This window comes from Chelmon rostratus, chromosome 10 (genome assembly GCF_017976325.1).
Source record: "Chelmon rostratus isolate fCheRos1 chromosome 10, fCheRos1.pri, whole genome shotgun sequence".
Taxonomy (NCBI): Eukaryota; Metazoa; Chordata; class Actinopteri; order Chaetodontiformes; family Chaetodontidae; genus Chelmon; species Chelmon rostratus.
This window is the reverse complement of record NC_055667.1, coordinates 11,677,785-11,701,363: the sequence shown is the minus strand read 5'-3', so window position 1 is coordinate 11,701,363 and position 23,579 is coordinate 11,677,785. Positions and strand designations below refer to the sequence as shown.

Below are 23,579 nucleotides of genomic sequence, written 5' to 3'. Positions count from 1 at the left end.
CAAAGAGATAAGCCTTGTGTTTGACGGAAGCTGCTCAGTTTGTGGATTTCTCCAGTGCTTTTGATTGCTCTGCAGTGTTGGGTACACTCCCATATTCCTTTTTATCTTTCTTTTATAATGAGTCGGTGGTGGAAGAGGCCCTCAAATAACCACTTTAAACAAAAATAGCTACACCACAGGGGGGAAAATGGAAAATATTCCATTACAAGTAAAAGTACTACCTGTAAAATAAACACCAAAATGTACTTTATGTATCAAGCATAAAGGTACATAAAGACACCTTGCACAGGATTCAATTGCTGCATGCTAAGAGGTGTTAGAAACACTGGCTTTTATTACTTGGACAGTTGAATTGTATTGGTGAGCATTTTTAGACAATTAGACACTAAATCAGACAGGATAAATAAGTAGAGAAGTGTATGTTCTGAATGTAAAACACAGATCTGGAAGGTAATTACAACCATTTTCTACAATATAAACTACCCTTGAAATATGGTGTTTGAGTGAATCAGTTGCTTCCCATGTCTTTCATCAACTCCATCAATCCCCAAAAGGTAAAGTAATTTGGTCACCTATGGAGCAGGCTGCCAGGCTGCAACAATGAACACATATTCCAAGAGGACATCAGGGCAGCTCAGGAGCCCAGCAAAACATTAAATTAAAAAACCTACGTATATGCATAACTTTCATCCATTAAATAATCTAAATGAGTGACTTATATAAAAATAAACCCCTGTACAGCTGTCATGGAGATAATTAGCGATAGTAACCAAAACTGTTTTTTGTGCCAGGCTGTAAACATGTTTATTTCTGCTGTAAAGTTGGACATTTTAATATGGGGGTCTATGGGAACTGACTCACTTTTGGAGCAGGCCTCAAGTGGCCATTCGAGGAACTGCAGTTTTCAACACTTATAAGTAATGGGTAAGTGATTAGATATGCCAAAAGCCTTAATTTCAAATATCATATTTTCTCTATTTAGACATGTAGAAAATAGAAATAGAAAATATAATAAAACAGGACATTATGGTTTCATCAGCCAGCCTACATTGTGGAGATATTTACACACCAACAGCAGCGAGTTTACTGTTAGCTCAGCGGATTCCTGAAAGTAGGTGAACCAGGGACTCACCCATATGTGCCTAGGGTCCCTTGATATGTACTAACATTGTAAGAGGTTGGTAAGGGCCATGTTCACAAAAGAACGAAGGGAGGGCGTTTCAATTGCAGTTAGCGAGCTATATACTGCAGAGTGGGTGATTTAAACATACTGACCCAGGGAAACATGCATTGAACATCTGACATAGGGAAAAACACTGCTGAGAACATGAGACCCTTTGAAATGTCTCCTTAATATGTCATATTAATAGGATATTGAGCTGCAGAGCACAGAAACACTCCCCTCACCAGCAGCTAACGTTAGCAAGTCGGCTAAGAATACACAACACGTGAATAAGGCAACTTTGGAGTTACCAGGAGACACGTTTCTTTCGATTTTACCAGTTTAATTTCATATCAATATGACCATATCTATATGAGGAAACAACTTTCACATCATTTGCTATCATAATATTGATCCCATTCTGTACATTTACATGTATTTGTAATGTATCTTCCCCTATTATGGTGATAATTACACTGTGATTAAGTCTCTTTTTTCTCATTTCTTCTTAGCAAGGCTGCTTCAGTCCCTTTAATAGGGGAAAACAAGTGTCACTAAACAGAAATGGCACAGTAGATTTATCTCCCTCGCATCTGATCGAAGCAATGCATCTGTTTTTTATTCCAGTTCTGTATCCCATCAGTTTTCTCCCAGCTTAGTTTTCTTGTGGTGCATACTTGCCCGTCCTTTCCCCAGAAAAGCCACTGCAATTCTTTTGACACACAATGTTAAAACACAGCAGCCTCCAAAATAAACACATACAATGAGAGAGGAGGAAATCAATTGCTTTTAGGTCCTTGATTTCCTCCCAGTCTGAGTTTTTCTTCTCCCCCTTTCATTTTTTCCTCTTGCCTCCCAAGGAGGTCCGGAGCTGCAGTCTGAATTCAGGAGGTTCATCTAGGCCACACACACACATACACACACACGCACACACGGCTCATCTCTCAACATCTAGCCCCCCCCCTCCACCCCCCCTCGCCATCCTTGCCTCTTCTCCTCCCCCTGTCTCTCAGTCCCACATCACTGAACAGTACACAGCCAATTAACGTTAGCACATGCATGATTTAGCTTCTCCCCTCTCTCTATGGCTTCAAACAGAGCTTGCACATTCAACTTCACTGCACACACATGACCTCCCCCCCATGCCGAGGTATCGACCACTTCGATCCGTGGTGTGAATTAAGGTGCTGGTCAGGTCCAAGTCAGGCTAATCAGGGGGGAGCTGCTCTCTTTATGTCTTTGCAGACTATAGGCATCCACTAAAGCCCAAGGATTTTCTTTGAATTATTTACACATTCTTCCCCCTAATTCATTTTTCAATGGCTCCAGAATCCCCTCAGCCTGGAGAAACTCCCTCCTCCACTCCCCCACAAACAAAATGAGCAGAGTTTTGAGCGCTCAATGAAAAGTTTTGGCTTGTCAGTTTGTAAAAGTGGTGGAATGCTTCTCACATTAACCCTGTGATGAGCTGAAATGCAGACATTTGAGCTATTATTAAAAAATCTTGTAAGGACAAGCTTCAGTGATCAACTGTAATTATATACTTTCCCCCTCTGAGCAGTTCCTTTGATTCAGCACAAACAAGGACCTGACAAATTGTTGTTATCAAACCGGTGCTGCCGAAGAGGCCATGGCAACTGTGCTTCCTATCCACAGTAGTGGGAGTGGTGAAAAATATCTAACGCTTCCTCTGATAGTGTGTGTGTGAGGGAGAGAGTGGAACAGGGCCTAATAAAGCATAACAGATGCGTGAACGGCCTTGCATCTGAAGGAGTGTACCTACATATACTTATTATTCATTACTCCCTGTACCACATTATTACTTGGCAGAATCAATATCGGAAGAGGCGCAGAAAACAGAGAAAGCGGCATTAGGCATTCAGCTGGTTATGGAGCTACAAATTGCTTTTAAGTGCAGACACAGTGTGTGTATGTGTGTGACAAAGACAACAAGTGAGTATGGGCGTCTTCGGGTGCACTTATGCACAAATGTGCGCACACGTGCGGCACGAGGGCGACTAAACACGTGGATAGTAATCGCCTCGGCCTTATTTGTAAGCTCGCTGAAATAGGCTTGCATTTTCATTGTGTGCCGCGGCGTAATTCAAGCTGAGCCTTTCAGTCGCATTACATTGTTCGGGAAATACTTACTTTTCCGGGGTCGTCTTTGGAGCGAGGCACTTTGAGAAAACACTTGTTCAAGGACAGGTTGTGTCGTATAGAATTCTGCAGGGAGAGACAGACAGAGAGGACGGCAGAGAGAGAGAAGGGAGGGGGGTGGAAGGAACAGGAAAGAGAAATACAGAAAATTAACACTACATACACTTTTTCGAATAAGTAAATTACATTTACGCTCACTTTTTTATTCTATCGCCTGAGTCTGGTCCTAGTCTGTAGTGTTCCTTGCATCAGCAGTTCTTTGCTTTTTTTTCCAAAGGAGATTAGATATTCTGCCCTCTAGACCAGTGGTTCGCAACCTGGCGGTTGGGACCCCCCAGATGGGGCACAAGATTAATCTGAGGGGTCACAAGATTAATGGGAGGGGAGAGAATCAACAAATATCTCCTCTTGCATTTCTACCCTCTTTTCTTGTGAAATATTGGATGGTTTTAGCCATTCAAGCAATCGGAGAAGGGAGAGTCACTCTGGTTCAACTGCTCATAACTCAAAGCGTTTTAAACCTGTGACACAGAAATCAACCGGCGGTGTGGAGAGTTTCAATTTGCAAGGAGAGCAAGAACATCCGACTGAGAATAGTCCTAACAGCAGCAGCAATCGCACTCAACAACTCAGACACATCCCCCATCCTGCCACTCTCCATTGCCTCTGCTGCATCTGCTGAGGCTGATGTTAGCCAGAGTTTCTGGAGCACGTTCCTGGCCATTAATGAAGGTGCGTCAAAGTAGAGCAGTCTTTCACCTTCCTCTGTCTACCATGTCAGAGTGAAAAAAGGCCAAGGGAGGCTGTGAGGAGGGGGAGTGGAATCCGTTCTGGGGTTGAATGTAATTCTGAAAATGTGGAGGGGGCATGTTTAAGATGAAACAGGGCGTTAAATTGGGCAAAGGTCCGTCATTTTTCAAGCATTTAAATTCATAGTTTTGACCATAATGAGTGGAAATTGACATTTCTACAATTTGTAACACCTATTGTGTGTGTGTGTGTAGTTAGGAGAGGGAGAGAGAGGGAGAGAGAGAGGGGGAGAGGGAGAGAAAGAGAGAGAAAGAGAGAGAGAGAGGGGAGGGTGAAAGAGGTAGAGAGAGGGAGAAAAAGAGGGGGAGAGAGAGGGGGGAGAAAGAAAGGGGGGGTAGAGAGAGAGAGAGAGAGAGAGAGAGAGAGAGAGAGAGAGAGAGAGAGAGCGCCCATAACAGTGCAGGCTAACCTTACATGAACCTGTTCTCCCTTCAGGCTCCCGTTCTCCACTCATCTGCTGCTGCTAATTAATACCACTGGGGAGGAGGAGGGGAGAAGACAGAGGGATGGGAGGTATTTCTCTGCTCTTTCTCCTCAGCTCTCACTGCTCCACACAGGCTTTGTTTCACCTCTAAAAACAGAGCACCTTCCCTCTCTCTGTGTCTCTGTCTCTAGCATACCATAACAGCCTGGTCCACCTCTGCCTCGCCCTGCTCCTCCTGGAGAAAAGCTCCGGCAGTTTTCAGCTGCTCCACTTAGCGGGTCACTGGCTGTTCGCGGCCGTCCATCAAGGAAACGCGTGGCAGTCGGGTGATGAAAATGGCAAGGAGGGCTGCCACAAGCTCAGCACACAAAGGCAACCATCTGTTCGAAAAACTTTCCTGAGGGAGGAGGCGCCTGATCATTAACACCAAGTCTGCCCGTCACTTCAGCAGCCGGCTCGTCTAACTTTGCTAACCTCTACCTACTGTTTGTATATATACACACGCCATTTTTTTTTTTTTATTAGCCAAGCAGTTTTTACACACCTGTGCACTACTTGCAATGTCTGCACAACCCTGCATATTTCAGACTTTGCACACTGGTGCTTTTCACTTTCCGGCATGTGTGTTGGGGCCGGGAGGTGTGCCAAAAAGTTACCAGTGCTGATCTTAAAAATCTCTCTTCAGCCTAAATTTGTTCACGTCATAAAGTTTGGTAAAAGTTTTCCCCACTGTGTGGAGTCAAAAGCTGCCCCCTTAAAGAAAATAAAGAGTTTCAAGTATTATTTCTCAGGTGGTTTGGGGCACAGAGACTGGTGATTCAAGTGTCCACAGAACATAACACCCAATAATGCAAACCAATGGGAATGTCAGCATACCAGGCAACTCACGCTTTCGGTAACACTAACATCTTCATTTTGGTAATGATCAGTGTTTACAGTCTGGCGTATTTGTGATTGGTTGTGGAAGGAATCATACATCTTCTCATCACGCTCCAATGGTTAATAGCAATAAATTTGCTGCACAAATGGACTGGATGGAAAAGTTTTTAGTAAAAAAAAACAACAAACAAACCTAAATTATGATGCAAGTGATATTAGCTGCATGCCCCACGTACAGGATGTTTGCACTAGTATTAGTAGTGACAGCTTCCAACCTTCCTGCCGCTCTATATTGCTGTATGTATTGCTCTATATTAACTGAAGTCCTGCTGTCCCATCCGTGTTTACGCATGCTTTATCTTCATTACTGCAGTGTATTTGGAAATTAGAGCTGTGCAAAACATCAATATAATATGATCAGAATGCACTCAAGATATTAAAACAAGACGAAGAGTCTGAAGCCATGCTAGCAGCCCTGTGAGGCGGTGCTTGGGCAGAACAGTGCTTTGAGCCAAAATGCTAACATCACCATGCTACCATGCTCACAATGACAGAGCTATCAGAGTGATTATGAGCAGGTATTATGATTGTAGCATGTTCACCATCTTAATTTAGCCTATTAGCATGGTAACAAAAAACACTATGTACAGCTGGTGCCATTAGTTTTGCAGGCATTTGGTCAGATACCAAAGTTTTGGATGAATTCGATTCAACAGGTTGGTAACATGACTGAGTATAAAAAGAGCCTCGCAGAGAGGCTGAGCCTTTCTGAAGCAAAGATTGGGAAGGGTTCACCACTCTGTGACCGACTGTGCTGGGAAATAGTAACAGCAACAATTTCGGAATAAGGTTTCTCAAGATTAATAAGAATTTGGGGATTTCATTGTCTGCAAGACATAATGTCATTAAAAGCTTCAGAGAATCTGAAGAAATCTGTGTACGCAAGGGACAAGGCTGAAAATGAATACTTCAGGCCCTCAGATGGCACTGCAGGGAAAACAGACAGGATGCAAGTTGAACGCTACCATGCAAAGAGGAAACCGTATATAAACCAGATCCAGAAACGCAGCTGCCCTCTCTGTCCCGAGCTCCTTTAAGATGGACTGAGGTGAGGTGGAAAACTGTTCTGTAGCCTGATGAGACAAAATTTGAAATTCTTTTTGGAAGTCATGGACGCTGCGTCCTCCGGGCTTAAGAGGAGAGCAACCATCCAGCTTGTTATTTAAAACAAACATCCTTGATGGTATGGCGGTGAATTAGTGCACATAGTACATGGGTAACTTGCACATTTGTGATGGCTCCATTAATGCTGAAATATGATATATACAGGTTATGGGGCAACATATGCTGCCAAGTAGACCAATGTCTTTTTCAAGGAAGTTCTTGCTTCTGCACGTATTACAACAGCACAGCTCCAGAGTGAAAGAGTCCGGGTGGTAAACTGGCCTGCCTGCAGTCCCGATTTGTCACCCATAGAAAATGTTTGGCGCATTATGAAATGTAGCATACAACAAAGGAGAACCGGAACTGTTGAGCAGCTGCAATCGTACATCAAGCAAGAATAAGAAAACATTCCACTTTCAATATTACATCAGCTGGTCTCCTCAGTTCCCAAACGCTTACAGAGAGTTTTTAAAAGAAGAGGTGATGCAGCAGAGCGGTAAACATGACCCCATCCCAACCTTTTAGGCACATTGCTGGCATCAAATTCTAAATGAGGATATCATTTTCAAAAACAATGAAATTTCTCAGTTTCAACATTTAATCTGTTGTCTTTGTGCCATTTTCAATTAAAAATGGGATTTCAGTGTTTTGCAAATCATCACATCCTGTTTCTATTTACATTTCACACTGTGTCCCAACGTTTTTGGAAACAGGGTTGTATTATGCAAAGCAATTATAAGTTTATCTGTTCAAATCCATTCAGAGTTCATGTTCTTTCCATTTACAGTTTCATTTCTATGTTATATATGCTCTGCAGAGAGCCTTAGTCCATATACAACATATGCACACAACACAACCACAAACTGTTAGCCACCCACACGTTTCCAAAAAAGGTCACTGGCACATTAAACACTTCCTTTTTTCTTGTCAATGACAGAAAGTGTACATTCAGAACAAGCAACCACAAAAACCCCCATGCAATCTCACCACTCAGATAGCTGCAAGGACGTACATGTTCAAGAAGGAAGGTGCGTGTGTGTGTGTGTGTGAGTCTTTGTGTGGATATTTGGAGCAGACTGTCCTTCCACCCAGAAAGCATCAGTCTGCTTGTGTGCACATATTGCAGATGTGGATACATAACTTCCGCACATACGCCTTCTTTTCTACATGCTAGAGAAACAGTAATCTCCTCTCACTGAACGAGAACAGTCATCATCAATAAATGTACTGATTAGCAGTGCTGTGAAGAAAGATAATGAGATTCACTGCTGTGTCCTCCTTCCACCCACTCCTCACCCTGTCTGATTAATGAGCTTATTGGGCCGAGCTGGGGCCACGGCATTCCTGCCCAGTAGCTGATGGATCACACAGGTCACCGGCATCGTGTGTGAGTGTGTCTGCATGTAGGAAGGACGCTGAAGAAGACCACTGCTTCCTCCCCATAACTTTAGCGAGAGGAAAATTACATATGCAACATAAACACTTGCTGATTCCACTGTAGGAGGATGCCACAAAAACAAACTTGTGGCAAAATGTGCAATATTGGCGCAATCATGTTGTCTCTTTGTATACAAACTTTGCGGCTGCCGGTATGCTTTACACACACCTTTCCGACTTTGGATTAGGCTGTGATTGGCTGGCTGAGGAGGAACAGGAGCCAAAGTTTGGACTTCTGTAAACAACTGAGTGCAACATTGTGAAAGTCTTCCAAAAGACACACAGAAAATGTGCTTTATCCAGATATTAATTTAAGTAATATGACGTAGTCCCTCCCTTTGCCGCCTTTTCACTCCCCCTCCCTTTATGGAAGGACTTAGTTCTTTTTGAGCATTACCTGACCCTTAGCCTATTCAGCTCTGAAGTACCGTCTTTACAAACTCCAGCTGTGCATCATTTGTTCAAACACAAATATATTTCATGGTGGGACCAAAAAAATTACATTAATCCAATTTTAATACTTTAATAAATTTAAATTCCAGTGGATATCCAAACGTTCCTCAAGACCACACACACGTCAGACTGAATTTTGGGAACATGTCTACAATATGACATATACGACATCTAAGACATTTCCATTTCAAAGCATCTCTGTTTTGAATAATGTAATTTTGCAAATGTCAATATCATATTCTTCAGCTTCAAGTGAGTGTTCAAATGAGCAGATGCATGTGGTGCTCATAGACTGCGGAAAAAGCATGATTTTAAATCAACTGATCAACGGAAAATGTTGAGAAAAAACTAAAACTGAAGGGATTCAATAGAATATGCTATGAAATAATGATACTGTAACAGACAATTCTGCAGTACAAGTTAATAATGAAATACTAATTATTCAAAATTATGTAAGTAAATGAAAACAAAGTTATTAGTACCACATTAGCAACACAGACAGAGAGGGAGGTAGATAAAGAGATGTGTTGTTTTCTGGATGCATGAATTTGCTGTATATATCATTTGGAGTGCAGACTACAGTGCACCTGCATGCATCCATTTGACAAACTACTGTACATGGACAGTTCCCATAATGCCTCCTAATTTTCTGGGCAATTTTTAGAGACTGGAGATCAAGAGCTATGTCGTAGAAAAATAAGGTCAAACAATGATTTTTACACAGTTATAATTAGATATGATGCTTTGTGCATGCATGTGTGGTATGTGCCATATATATTGTTCATGTGTGTTTGTGGCCGCTGCTGCTGCTGCTGCTGCTGTCGCTTCATAACGTATGGTGCAGCATCCTGGACTTGAAGAGGTTAGTTACATAAGGCGGGCTTGATAAGCATGGATGACTTTTTGACAAAATGCAATGTGATATAATGTGATGTGTGACAAAAAGTCAGGTTATGGAAACATGCTTTCGGGTGGAAAGACAGAGGAAAGGCGTGTGAGGCTCTGTGTGTGCCTGTGTGTGTGTGTGTGTCTATGCATGTGTGAATCCGTCAGAGAAAGTGATCAAAGAAAGAATGACAAGTTTGAAGGTTGTCAGAATGGTTGAAGAGGTTAAAGTATTAGCATGTGTGTGCAGATGAGGTGGGGTGCAGGTTAAAGCAGCCAGAAGGCTATTCTGGCCAAAGGCAGGAAGCTTGCTGTGTGTGTGTGTGTGTGTGTGTGTGTGTGCGTGTGTGCGTGTGTGAGTGAGTGTGCGTAGATACACCAAGGAAACAGGTCACACGGAGAAGACTCAAGTTACATAAGCGGGTAGGTTTGGAAGATTTGGGTCATGGCAGCTGAGTTAAATACAAAGGGGCAACACGAGATGGCATTTCCTCTAAACTGACTTAAACAGTCTTGAAAAGTGATGTTCCACAAGCACGGTGAAAACACATTTAACAAAACAATGCTGATTACACTGAAATGGTTGGATGGTGAAGTTGAATGCACTGGAAACACAAAGCACAGCCCAACTGGTACAGAGTTGAAAGTGGGAGGAAGTATTTTGGGGTGCCTCGGTTTTCAGAGGTAATAGTCCCATTCACTTTCTGCATATGCAGTGAAAGACGACTCACGGCTGGAGCACTTCAATGCTTTTATGGGCTCAAAACTCTCCCAGTTGAATCATCAGGTGTCAGAAAACATCGGGTTCTTTGATTTACTGGGCTGTTCATAAAAATGCAAGAAGAGAGGTCAACTACGACTTATTTCTGTGATAAAAACAATTGAAAAATGGATTTTCTCAATCAGCTTCTTACTATAAGTGATTAGATCCTACAGTAATAGTTTCTGCTTGACTTTTTTCTTGCTCTTCTCCCTGGTTGAGGTGGGCGGGGCTCTGCTCGAAAAAGGTGACGTACATTGCTGCACCAATCAGGTTTTGCCTACGTCTGAATCAAAAAGTGATGACGGCTGTGTGTTTGTTTGCTCATGCTGCGAGACCAGTGTCAATCACATCTGATCAAAGACAACAAACACAGTCCTGATCAAGCAGACTAGTTGATAGACTAGATAGTGTCCAATTCTTCATAAATAACACCAAAAGATATATTTTTGTATTTAGTCATGAATACGTTATGGTAGACAGAAATATGTAAAAACTGTAGCCAAAATTACAACTTTAAAGGACAATTTCAGCTATCTCAATACAATACTCTCATGCTCATACTGTATGTACACCTAAAGGTCACTATAATCATTCCCGCAGTCCATACTGGCTGCAAAGAGATACCTTTTCAGAGAAGTGATGGGGGACAACATCTATAGTCCTTGTTCTGCGTAACAATGCATTTCTATGTTCAGCTATAGCTAAAAGGAGTCTTCAGCAGTCTGAGTTAGACAAAAGAAGTGGGTACCTTCCTAAGTTAGTCCTAAATTATTCCAACATAACAAAGAAATTTCAAAGTAAAAAGACTGTAACGCTGTAAGATATACACTTCAATAGTCTAAGTTAGACTGCTAAAGCCTCATATTGGCTTCAACTTTACATGTTTTTTGGAAGTTAATCCCTCTTTCTGCCATTATGAAGAGGAAGTGTTCAGTGTTCGTATGGGCATGCTAGAATTGATTTGAGATCAAGTTGAAAAAAGTTGTTGTTTGAAACAGTCTGTTATCAGAGAAAGGCCTGTTTCCAATTTTTATGCTTTTACATAAAGTATATTTCTAGAAGTTCACATAACATAATCTATTTTCCTCTTCTTCTGTATTGTGAAACATCTGCAGGGTGTGATGAACATCATTAACAGCAGCTTAACATCACAAGGTACAACAGAGCAAAATCTGTCAAAATTAAACAGTAGCAACATTTCCATCCAACTTTAGCAAAATTTTAGCATAATCTCCAGAGCATCAGCAACAGAAGATATCAATAAATATGCAATTCCATCTACTGCTGTTATGTGAAATCAGGATTTGGGTGCACCGAGATAAAGGTTAGTGGCACTAATTCTCCAGCTGGGTACAAGATGTCACAATCAAAAGAACACCAGTCAAACCTCAAGTGAATGAAGACGATTTAGAAATTTAGACGATTTTTGAAAATATGGCATTTATGTTGGTTTTACGTCTTACGTTGAGGAAGGTTACAGCTTCCTCATCGCTCTGATGTTTTCTTTTGCAAAGTCTCAATGAACTGTGTTTTTATCAATAAACAAACTTTTCTCTGATATTTCAAGGTTTGTATTCAGTGTTTCTACTCTGGTTTTGTTTGTTTGTTTTAATGTACAAATTAAAAGCACATGTAAAAACAAGTAGCTGGAAATGCACAGAGTGAGTATGACTATGTTATTGTCATAACGCCAATAATGTTGGAATAACTGCAGTAATTATGCTTAATTTACTTTTGTGGTTTCTCTTATGTTTTGATCCCAGCCATTATTTAATTATGAATTTTGGATTTTATTTTTGAACTTACAAGACTTTGAACTCAAAGATAAACATGTGAAGCACACAACCTGAGGTATCAACTTCAGGTCTGTTGACAATGTACAAATAAATAAATAAAAATTCAAGCCTAAGATGGAACTTAAAAGATATTTTTTTTTCTTATGTTAATACATGAAAGAAAGAAATAACAGAGTACTGCTGAAAACAAATGCAAAAATGAAGGAAAGAAATTTAAATTCAGCACAGTGTTGTCAGAAATCCAACATATGGGACCACTGTGATGAATGAGCCTCAGAGGCTGGAGAGAAGTAAATTTTTCAAGTTTTTGTTGCTGAATAAATTCTCTAATGTGGCTTGGTTAAATGTAACATGGACAGAAATGCACTCTTCATGTCTGTGGTTGTGTAAATGCTGCTGAAACCTCTGATCCAACTGTGTGTCTGCAGGGAGACGAGAGGTCAGAGGGCAAGAGGTTTGCCAGGGTATTAACCTATGGAGGGCCTATGGAGTTTGATGTGCACACACAAATGCACACCCACACAGCCGTATTCAGGAGAGTCTCTCCCATGCCCTTCAGGATGAATGTATTGTGGTGTCAGAGAGGTAGTCCTTGTGCGCACACAGACAGAACAATAGATAAAGAAACGAGAGAGAGAGAAAAGGAAGGAAGATATAGCAAGAGGGGATATTTGCAGAAAAGAGAGACGGAGGAGATTTTATTAACTTTCAGCTGAACCCATACAGTGCATAAAGAGAGGGTAAAATGTGGTAAAGTTTGAAGGTAAGGCAGAGGAGAAGGAGCTGGGAGGGGGGAGGGTGCAAGAGGCACAAAGAAATAAAGAGCTGGAGTCGGCTGGAAGAGGGAGTGTGGGGGTACGCGCACATACGGACAGGTGTCTTAGATGTGAAAGTCTCCTGGGTTCTGAGCATCATTGAGATGCCTTATTATATCCTGATGGTGACAGAGTGACAGACGCTCCGTGAGAATGCGAGGTTGAATACAAGTCACTACTTCAAACCCTATCTGATACATATTCATTTCATTTGATGGACCCTTCCCCCGCCCTCTTCACTCCCTCACTGAAGTACTTCATACAAGTCGTCTATAAGATGAGAAGTGTGTGTGTGCGACTGTGCAGTCAGTGGTTAGACACTGGCGTGTGTGCCTGAATGTGTGTGTGCGTGCACATGTTTATTCCTCAGTTTCGCTTGTGCATGCACCTGCACATAAGTGTGTGTGTGTGTGTGAGTGTGTGTGTATGTGTGTCGGCAGGTGTGTGTGCACCTGTGCATGCGCCTGTGACTGTGAGCAGTTATGTACACACCTGTTCAGCCGTGTGAATATTTGTGTTTATATGCATGCATGTTTCATTGCAATAGTGTGCCAGTGCCTGTTTACAGATATGTGTGAGTGTGTGATTGAAAGAGAAGGAGAGAAAGGGCATGAGTGTGTGTGTGTGTGTGACTGGCACAAAGCCATCCCAGACAAGGTGGAAGTAGGGTTGCTGCTGTCTCTGGAGATCCAAGCTCCAACACAATAAGAGAATACTCACATTCAGTGCATCATTCCGACCAGCAGGCCCTGCTACAACCAAAATGTGCCCTAAATCTGCTAAATCATTGTCTACGCGCAAGCCCCTTGTCGCAGGTTACTCGTCGTCATCGGTCTGATTTAATTGCTGGCCATGAACAAACACACATTTCCGTTGCATCCTCACAGCAGGGGAATTCTGAGCCACGCTGTTGTGGTCCGTGGCGGTCAGCCCCCCTCAAACAGGCCTCGTCTTGAGTGGATCAACACACGTCTGTACTGGCGACTAGAGAAAAAGCTCTGCTCTTAAAAGTCTTTGTGTTCATCTCTGAGCACTTCTGAAGCTTCGGACTGAATCACCGCGGTTTGGAGTGAAGTTTCACTCATCTGTTCCTGTTCGTGCTGGTGAATAACCAAATGCGACATCAACTCACTCCACGATGACTGTCTGCGTCATCTGCCGTAAATCCTGACACAAGAAGACATCAAATAAGGTACTCTACTGCATAAAGACTGATCTCACATATCAAGACATCAGGTGTCAGGCCACCCAGGTAAACTAACAGCCACCAGAGTATATTTGCTGACATATTTTGGCATTTTTAAGTTTTATTTTGTCATCCATCCCAGAGGACGACACCATCCGGGATCGATTAACTAGTGGTCAATCTTCCCTCGCTTTAACCCTGCCGCCTAGTGACAGTCGCGCTGGCTCTGCAGAGAAACACTAATAGAGACAGATTGTCTAGTATTACATCCCTCCTGTAAATGCAATGACTGTGGCGCGACCTCTCCTGTTTAATAGAGGCCTACTTGTGTTGTTGCTTTGTAAAAGCTTGAAAGTGGTGCTGATGTTATCCGTTACCATGCCGATTTCGATCGTTCGACACATATGAGAGAGAAACAGAAGGAGAGTCAGAAAAACAGGAAATGTGTTTATCACCAAGTTAACTGAGCTTCATTAGCAGTGCCGTTCTGAAATAAAAAGTATAAGCAGAAACAGACTGTGAGCAGTTAAAGTTAAAGAGCTGCTGTCTTTCACTGCATTTTCTGCAAACCAGCACACCTCCAGCACGTCATCAAGGTAACTTCTCTGACCTCACCATGCCGTGCAGGGCGGCCCAGATCAGCAAGGCTCTTGCCGCCACTATCAAAAAAATGGCACACGAGTCGTGAGCAGCTCAGTCTTCCACAATAAAAGAGCTCAGAGATCTTTTTTACCAGCTTGTCATCACCTGGATTTACCTTGCGACCCTTTGGGGTGTCCTGACCTCCAGGTTGGTGACCGCCGTCCTGAACAACCAATCGTTTGACATTCTCCACTAGGTACCATCCTCCCTCTGTCACATCAGCAGGATTTCTTGTCTCACAAGACTAGAAAGACAAATTCTTTCAGCTGTTATTCTAATATAGTGTTTCAAAATAACACAGAGACCAAACTAGGTTGCAGAGCAGCGAGAGGTCATGGCGGCACACTTCCTGTTGCTGGTTGTGTCGAGCAGAGCACTGCGGCGAAGTGACAGCTTCTGTCAGCGGCTTTCCGGCAGAGGAGGCGAGTGAAGGGGGGAGGAGGAAGGAGGGGAGGGAGGACGAGCAGGAAGGAGCTCCTTGGTGGTACTCTGCATCCCAACAATATTTGACAGCTTCCTTTTTCTGTCCTCGCTCAGACTGGATGAGATGAAGACCATTCTGCAGTGAGTTATGAATTTATCGATTCAACAGAGGTGAGCAGTCCATAACACAAGCCTGCTCAGACACAGTCCAGGTCTATGACAAGGTAAAGTTAAGAAGCAAACTTTCTGCCATCTTAAACCCTCTCTGTGATTAATATAGCTGATTGAGTTACAAAGGCGCCATTTACGAGCCGCGATCACACCTCTTGATGTTAGCTCAGCTGACTCCAGAATCACACTGAGAGTTCAGAGGTTTAACCATCTGAGATCCGGCAAAGTCACCAGACTGCTTCTGTCGCGTTACTTAGCACATGCTGGCTGTGATGCACAGTTTGTTGTTGGGCGACATTAAACGGATGAAGACGAAGACCTCAGAGACAGTGAGCTCTCCAAAAAACAGCTGAAAGTGCTGAAGTGGAGGCGTGTTGTTTCCTCAGTAAGGTAGTTGTTGTATATGAATTAGAATCTTAATAACCCCAGCACTTAATAACCCTGAGCTCCAGAATAAGTGATTTTTAATGACTAATAAAGAGCCAATATGCTACTAATATGCATGCTTATAAGCAACTAGTTAATGTGAATATGTGCCCCTTAACATATATTGTGCCAGAGGTTTAATGTAAAAGCATCCACTCTCTAACACTGTGCATGTTTGACTGCAGTGAAGAGCTGGTTTTGTTACTTCATGCCAATCATTTTTGCAGCGTCAAATTTAGGTTTCTCCATAGATTTATGAAAACAGAGAAAATTGTCACAACGGACAGTCGCTGAGAAAATCTGCTTTGGTTCAGTCTACTTTTTAGGTCAAAATACCTCAGGGAAAATCAACTGATCATACCGGTGTCCATTTGATCTGACTGGCCTTCCGCAAAAAGCCAAACACATTATTTACTGGCACAAAAATCACCCCATACACATGAGCAAAGCTTCTAACTTTGGTTCTGTAAGATACTCTGATTTTATTAGGGTCTGACAAAAGACAGGCCCTTGTCTCTTTGCGGGATACGAACCCAGTGGCTAGCGAATAAGCTCATTCTGTGGTATAATTGTTGCATTCCAGAGTGCTACGGAAACCAGCCTTAAGCCTATTATTAGCCATATGGAGAGTGCTACAGGCCTGGCTGGTTAGAGAGGGAAACGCGGTGCTGGATGGGTGCCAAATCCTCGAGGAGATAGCAAGCAAAATTCCTTGCTTTTAATTAAGAATTTAATACTGAGACTGCTATTAGTGATTAGTATGTAATTAAAAGCTCTAGCAGTGTTACACATCGAGTATAATTAATAGCTGCATGTGTGCATGCAGTATATGTGCATCGGTGTGCATGAAGGGGGCCTAAAAATGAAACTCAGCTGATAATCTCAAGTTGTTCTTCGAACGATGGCAGCAGTTTATATTAAAAATCTAAATGTGGTGGAGGGACAGTGTCCCTGGTATACACTGCCTCAGAATTTGTGCTATTATTGTTTCACAATTCGTCTTTAGCTTCTCCCAGATTGAGCAAGTAAAGAACATTTGTTGCATAAGTGATGTCCACAGTCTTTGCCTGTGGAACACAAGTTGTATTGAGGGAAAACCACTTTTCTGTTCACATTAAAAAAAGATGATCTTGTAAGCTGTGTATTTTGGCTCACCTGTCCCAAAGTGTGTTCATGTCACCACAGAAGTGATCAGGACCAGAACTGTGACATGGTAAAATGCGGATCAGTTTGTTTTATAGCTTCAGGAATAAGGTTCTATCTATAGCCTTTATTACTAACGTTTACAGTTTTTAGGTTTAAATTTATCTAAGACACTACATTTTCCTTTTATTATGGTTGTTTTTTAGACACCAAGCTCTTTAAAATATGTTGAGATGCTAAAACCTGGGTTCTTTCAGTTATAGCTGTTTTAATTACTGAAATTAGGATTCTGTTTTCTAAAGGTTAATTCAATTTTCTATCAGAAATAAGCTACGATAGCAAAATACCAAAAGAAAAAATCATTTTTGAGTCAAGGTTTAGTTTGAATTAGTTTGAGTCTGCATTGTGTATCAAACATTTCCCACACAATGTGGAGAGCGAGGCTTTGACCTCGACACACACACGCACAGACACACACACACAAACACACACATCTGGACTGCAGACTGGTCTAATGCGTCATTTAAACTGGGAATGCTGGGCTACATGTAACACTTCTGTATGTGTTACTTAGTGACGAGGGGATCAACACAGAGTCAGAGGTGAGACTCAATTAAACAAGCAGACGGCTGTGGCATTTTCACCACCACCAGACTCTTTAAAATGACTCTCTGGAACATGGAGGCAAAAGCACACACACACACACACACACACACACACTGACAGAAGCTGTGAACACATAAACATGTAACCTTGCACACAGAGCCACACACGTGCATAAGCACTACAAAGCGTCGACGTACAGACCCACACACACACTGCACGATGTTTTCGACAGATCTTCCACAGATTGTCCCAAAGCTGAATCCCGACAAGCGAAGTACAGAGGTGAAATTTCAGATGTGCTCATAAGACACAAGCTCAGGAGCCTCGGTGCAGCTCCACATAATGACTCCCAGCAGCCAATGACAACAGCCTTCTCCCACATACGTAAGTACACTTGACAATATGGGCCGACCTCCGCTGCGCTCAGTCGCAGATCTCCCACAGAGCAGGCAGGAGAGGACCCGAGCCAGAATAATGGCCCGGTGCTGATTCATATCAGGTGATTGTCTGTGACATGTGGTGTTCAGCCAAAGGCCAAAGGCCATCGTGGTAGCGCTGCCCTTTACAACGTCACATTAGGCCTTGCTAATTCGCAGGCAATTAGCCCGCCTGCATGGGAGCTAGCCTGAGGCGATGGGGGTCGCAAGAGAGCAGGTTAGTCAGCACATACTGCAACAAGCCATTTGCTGAAGGTACAGGTCTAGACTGCATTTCTCGAGTGGTAAATAATGGGAAGGCCTGCACATTTCAGTAATAATGTAGCAGTGAGGTGAGCTTTGAATAGCCATCATTTCCCATCATTATATTCAGCCTGAATAGAATAAAATAAGCAGCATAGAATACAGATACAGTTTTTTTCATTTCATCGATTCTTCATTTAGTTTTTAAAATGTCATAAAATAGTGAAAAATACAAATCGCCAGTTTCTAGAGGCAAATGTGATGTCTTTAAATTTCTTGTTTTGTTCCATCAGCAGTCCGAAGCCCAAACATATTCTATTTACAATATGGACACATGTTAGAGGCTGAAACCAATGAATTGTTTGCTTAATAAGTGACCTATATGATTAATCCATTAGCAAAATCACTCTTTCAATCGCCTACGTGTTTCAAAACTTAATAGAATCAATGAAAACATTATTTCATCAAGATATAAAACACAATCTACAGCTGAACAGATAAAGAGAGTGCACTACAAAACGCTAAAGTATAATATAAAAGGAAAGCTAATTAAGACAAAACAAAACATTTCTGTAGGGCAGGTGGTGAAGGTCAGCTTTTAGAGTTTAAAAATTCTGATTGGGATAAAAAAAGATATTCTCAAAAGACCAAAAACGGGCTTCATTACAGATGACTCATGGTTACAAACTGACGAATAGGAGACCGAAGCACAGAAGAGAAACCCCTGCGTGGCTTTGGTCCCCCGCTGCGTGCTCACTATGAGTCGCTGTAAAGGTGGACCCTAGAGTGGACAGACACGTGGGTGTGAAGGGGCTGTGAGGGGGCGGCGGAGGGCATGGGAAAACAGAGCAGTGCACAGTGTAGGACACAGGCAGAGAGTGGGAGAGGTTGGTGAAGATAACAGGGGAGATAATGCTGTTCCAGCGATACAGAATAATGACGCAGCCTGATGCAACGCTGTTTGCATTCCCCTCCTGCATACTGTAACTCCAGTCTAATCCCGCTTTAAAAAAGGAAATGCTATGCATGCATGTTACACAAGACGAATGTACGAGCATCAACAGGCTCCGTAAACAAATGGCTCTAAACCTCCTCCACAGATCCGGAGCGAGGTTCTCATCTCATTGCCTCTCAGAGGGAAAGACCTCTCCATATTCATTTCCAGCAAAGACACAAAAATCTCACGACCTTGGAAAGCTACATGATTGTAACAGCTAACTAGATTTAGGCCGTTTAATGCACGTGAAAGTGTGTGTGCATGCGTGTGTGTCTGCAACACATGCAGTAAGCCCGTGGTGTTTAACCAGTGTATGTATTCATGTGATTTCTAAGTATGGTGTGTGTGTGTGTGTGTGTGTGTGTGTGTGTGTGTGTGTGTGTGTGTGTGTGTGTGTGTGCGTGTACGTGCATGACTGTGTGTTGTCCTGGTTTCAACTCTGCCGTTCCTGCACTCTCACATTATCATACAGAGCAGACGGAGTGCGTGTGCTGGGTAGTAAAACTCTCCTCTGCTCTCTGACAGTCTCCTCTCTCTTCTCCAACTCGACCCCCCCCCCCCCTCCACCACCACCACCACCACCCCCCACCCCCGATCTCCTCTCCTGCTGCGTTCCCCGTGTGCAATCTGTAGACTGCACACGTACGCTGCCGACCTGAGCGGGAGTCTCTCTGTAGGTGTACGAGCTTGCGTGTGTGTGTGTGCAGGCATGTGTGGCAGAGGGTGAAGAAGACAGCGAGCACGACGGACCGTGTACGAGGCGTTTTCTGAAAGCTGGAGCGTCCGCCTTGACTCGGCACATTCAGAAAACACGCATTTCAAAGTGTTTGCTCGCGAGGCGCGCCTGCGTGCGAGCCGGCGATGTCTGCCGAACGTGGCAGCCAGACAATCTCTGTGTCTGCGTCCCACTGTGTACAGCTGACAGCAATCACCTGAACTGGAATGAACCGGACTTATGTAACTTTCCCTGTGACGGCCATGGCTGGTATAATACAAGCCCCACTGTGCGGGTTCGGGTCATCCAGGAAGCAAAAGTTTACAGCTTTTTCTCAAAAGCACGGAAATGTAGCTTGTGCTTTACCTTGAAGTACCACGGAAGTGCTTAATTTGTGACTTTACATGCTTCTAAAATGTCAGTTCATGCACAGCTCAGTTGTGGAAGTGTCTTTTCTCCTTTTTAAAGTGCTCTGCTTTGAACATATTCCTGTCATATACTCTTATACTGACAAATAAACAACTTTGGGTATCTCACAACAAAATCCTCTGCACTGATATGACGGTTAAATGCCAGAACATGTGAAAATATAACCACAATGCCATCAGTGCTGTGCTTTAATGATGCCACTAGAATGCAGCCACACACACACAAATCAATGAATCTAGAGGTGTAATTATGGGATACTAAAACATCCTGGCACTCAAATACAACCAGCAGGAGAAGGCAGTCATGAGCTGCAGCGAGAGAAAGCCTGAATGGTCTTAATAACCCCTATCCTCTCTCTCCAAAAAGAAAGCGAATTGATTGAATCCTACATGCAGGTAAGAAGCTCTGCCAACACAACCTGGCTTGTATCATAACCTTTTTGTCTCCGTTTCTGGCATGCAGCTCTGCTCAGGGAATGGTGTGTTGAAGATTATAGACGGGGAACAAACACAGGTTCCTGAAAGGGAAAGAAGAGAGGAGAGGAGTGAGTGACTAAGGAGAGAGGAAGGGGAGCGGGGGGGTGAAGTGCAAGTACTTGGGAGATGAAGATAGAAAGTGAAAGAGAGAGAAATAATGAGAGAAGAAGAAAAATGTTCCCGCTCTCAGAGAGATGAATTGGTTGATAGTTTGCAGACAGCCTTTTCGATGTGTCAGTGGAAGGACTATATTCATCCCCTTCTTCACTAATAAGGTAGAGAATCCCCAAGACACAACCGTAGGGATCTATTCATTTGTCTCCAATAACACAGCCACCTTTCTGCTCATATTAGCCAGGATTTGCATAGCTACATTTACATAAGGATTTAATAATGTCGTCTGAACGAGACGAAATGCATCTGTCAATCACTCCGGTTCACTAAAAGGTTTTCCTGCTCTTCGAGGCAACCACTGGATCAGATTTGTGCATTTTTGAGCACCGGCAATGCTGTTGGGGGTTTGATAGCGTTTGATCAAATTTGAATCCAGTATTAAATCCTCTTGTTGAATCCGACTTCTTTCAAATCCCCCATCACATCTCAGTTTAGCTTTGAACATTTAGAAGTTATAAATAACTAAACTGAACTCAAAGATTCAGATCTGTGATCACCTTCTGATGGGTGGGAGTAACTCTGACCTGAAAAGCACAAGGAAACATTGAAATAAAAGCTGTCGCCTGCTTACTTTTGCACACCTTAGATTTCATGAGCAACTTGCTTCAAAACAGAAGTTTAAATTATTAACATGACATATACGAAAAAGTACAACCGGCATGTTGGACGCAATCCGAAACAGACCTGTGAAAAACCTACCTCAACATTCGAGACTCAAATTTCTAAAATGAGCAGCAGCATGATGCACTCGACTGACAAGGAGCCACAGTCAAAAAGAGCAGCAGTATTATAATAATGTCCTAAGAGCAAGGTCATAGAAACTACTTACAAAAATAACTCATTTACAGGCCTCAAATATTTCACATCTGGGAACCAAAGTCCAAAAACCAGTTGTCCTTTAATATCATAAACCTTTTCCATAAGTTACTGACTTCTTCAAATATTTTCCCCTGTTGTGATGATGAGGAACCAAACGTGATCAGTGCTGGAGTGCACTCGGATCCAGCTGGATCCACTCTGGTATTAGACACGTTGACACACAGATTCAAGATCCGTGGCAGTAAAATGACACCCTACCAGACCTGATTATTGTGTGCTTTGGACCTGTTCGACTCATGTCCCAGGCCTAGGCCCAGAACCGAGTGGACCCGTGAAGACCTCTAATTCCCACTATTGAGACGGATATGAGTCACCTCTCTGTTGGTCATGCTGAACTACAAAAACAGCTCACAGTCCGACCGTGATCATGGGGTTGTTTTAGAGTGTTGTTTCTTTCTCTAAGTCGAGTTAGAGAATTAATGTTAATTAGCAACAGCTGATATAATTTGTTGCTGATGTTTGTACTTTGTTCTACGAGTGAGGAGAGATTAAAAAATAGTGGATGCTTAGACCTGTTATCCTTGAGTGCTTAGCAAATACCAGTATTTAACCATTCTAGAACCAGACTCAGACTGGAACCGTCTACAGGAGCTTAACCCTAAAGAGCAAAACCTCACATCACAGTTCTGATCTCTCTCATCTCGTCTTACCTTCCAGCCGCTGCCCGCCTCTCGGTAGTAGGGGAAGTTGTCACAGATCCACTGGTAGATCTCGCTGAGGGTCATCCGTTTGCGTGGCGAGCCGTTGATCGCGAAGGTGATGAGGCTGGCGTAGCTGTAGGGTGGTTTACCGTCTCTGTGCTGTGCGGCTTCCTCCTGGTCCAGCGTTGTTCCCGGGTCCAGATGGGCGATTTTCTTGCCAGGCCCGTGTCCGTGATGGTGAGCGTGGTGGTGGTGTCCGTGGTGGTGTCCGTGGTGGTGGCCCGCATCTGCCTTCTGGATGGCTGCCCTCATGCTGAGCTGGGGGAGCCAGTCCATTGAGGTCAGGCTACTCTCCAGCTCAGAGGTCATGGCGCTTGTAGGTCGAGGGGTCGGAAGGGTAGGGTGGGGGGCTCGGCGACGTGGCGTATGGAGGATCTCCTGTTGGCTCACTGAATGGGTGCTGTGCAGCAGCCTTGGCTCAAGTCTGGAAGAGCAGGAGGTTTGTTTACTACGCCTATTCATCCCTTTTAGCTGGAGCAGAAAGCACACTTGGCAGAGACACACAGATGTTAACTTGCACATTATTTTCCACATACAGTGAAGCTTTGTAAAATGGAAAACTTAATATTTTGGCATGTCCATCACTTGATCTTTAACATTGCACATAAGTACGACTTGCAATGTGAGCTATGGATAAGAAAAGACTGCAATCAAACAGTTGTATTCCGTTAACTGCACAGTGAGAAGCGAAGCAGTATGGGGGACTAGGTATGAGTTAAGTGTCTTACTCTTCCCATTCCTTTCCATCTTTCTTTGGGCCAAAGCATCTGGGGAAGTCACCGAAGTGAAAGGTAGAGTCCTTCCCTCGTGCATGTTCACAAGTTCTTCATTTAGCCACTGCAATGGCCGCTGCTGCAACGCACAAACACAAAACCACACAAGACGGTGAGCTCGCACTGCCAGACAGCCTTCATAAGATATTAATATCGCACAACCGCTCAACTGGCCTCGGCATCTGTCCAACCCGATTAAAACTCTTCTCTTTTTCTCTCTCTCTGTTCTGTATAACTGGATTGCCTCTCACTCTCCTTCCCTCCAAAGTGGAAATGGCAATTGGATCTGCAGAGTGACTAAAAGCTGGGGAATTGTTTTCACAAGTGCCTGCCAAATGGGGGGAACAGCTCGGGAGGAATTCCAACCCTCTAGAGGAGCCGAAAGGCTCGTCCCCTTTCCCTCTCTGTGT

General features: G+C 43.2%; 1 protein-coding gene across 2 annotated transcripts in view; it reads right to left on the bottom strand.

Moving 5' to 3' along the window:
- Positions 1-23,246, bottom strand: part of LOC121612836 (forkhead box protein J3-like) — a 54,177-nt gene extending 30,931 nt beyond the window's left edge. For both annotated transcript variants that reach the window (XM_041945973.1, XM_041945974.1), the window contains exons 1-3: positions 23,125-23,246; positions 22,346-22,820; positions 3,314-3,388 (exon numbers count right to left, since the gene is read on the bottom strand). In XM_041945973.1, the coding sequence (XP_041801907.1) occupies positions 3,314-3,388; positions 22,346-22,705 (435 nt within the window). In that variant the 5' untranslated portion in view covers positions 22,706-22,820; positions 23,125-23,246. The remainder of the gene's footprint in view (positions 1-3,313; positions 3,389-22,345; positions 22,821-23,124) is intronic.
- Positions 23,247-23,579: the final 333 nt, after the last annotated feature.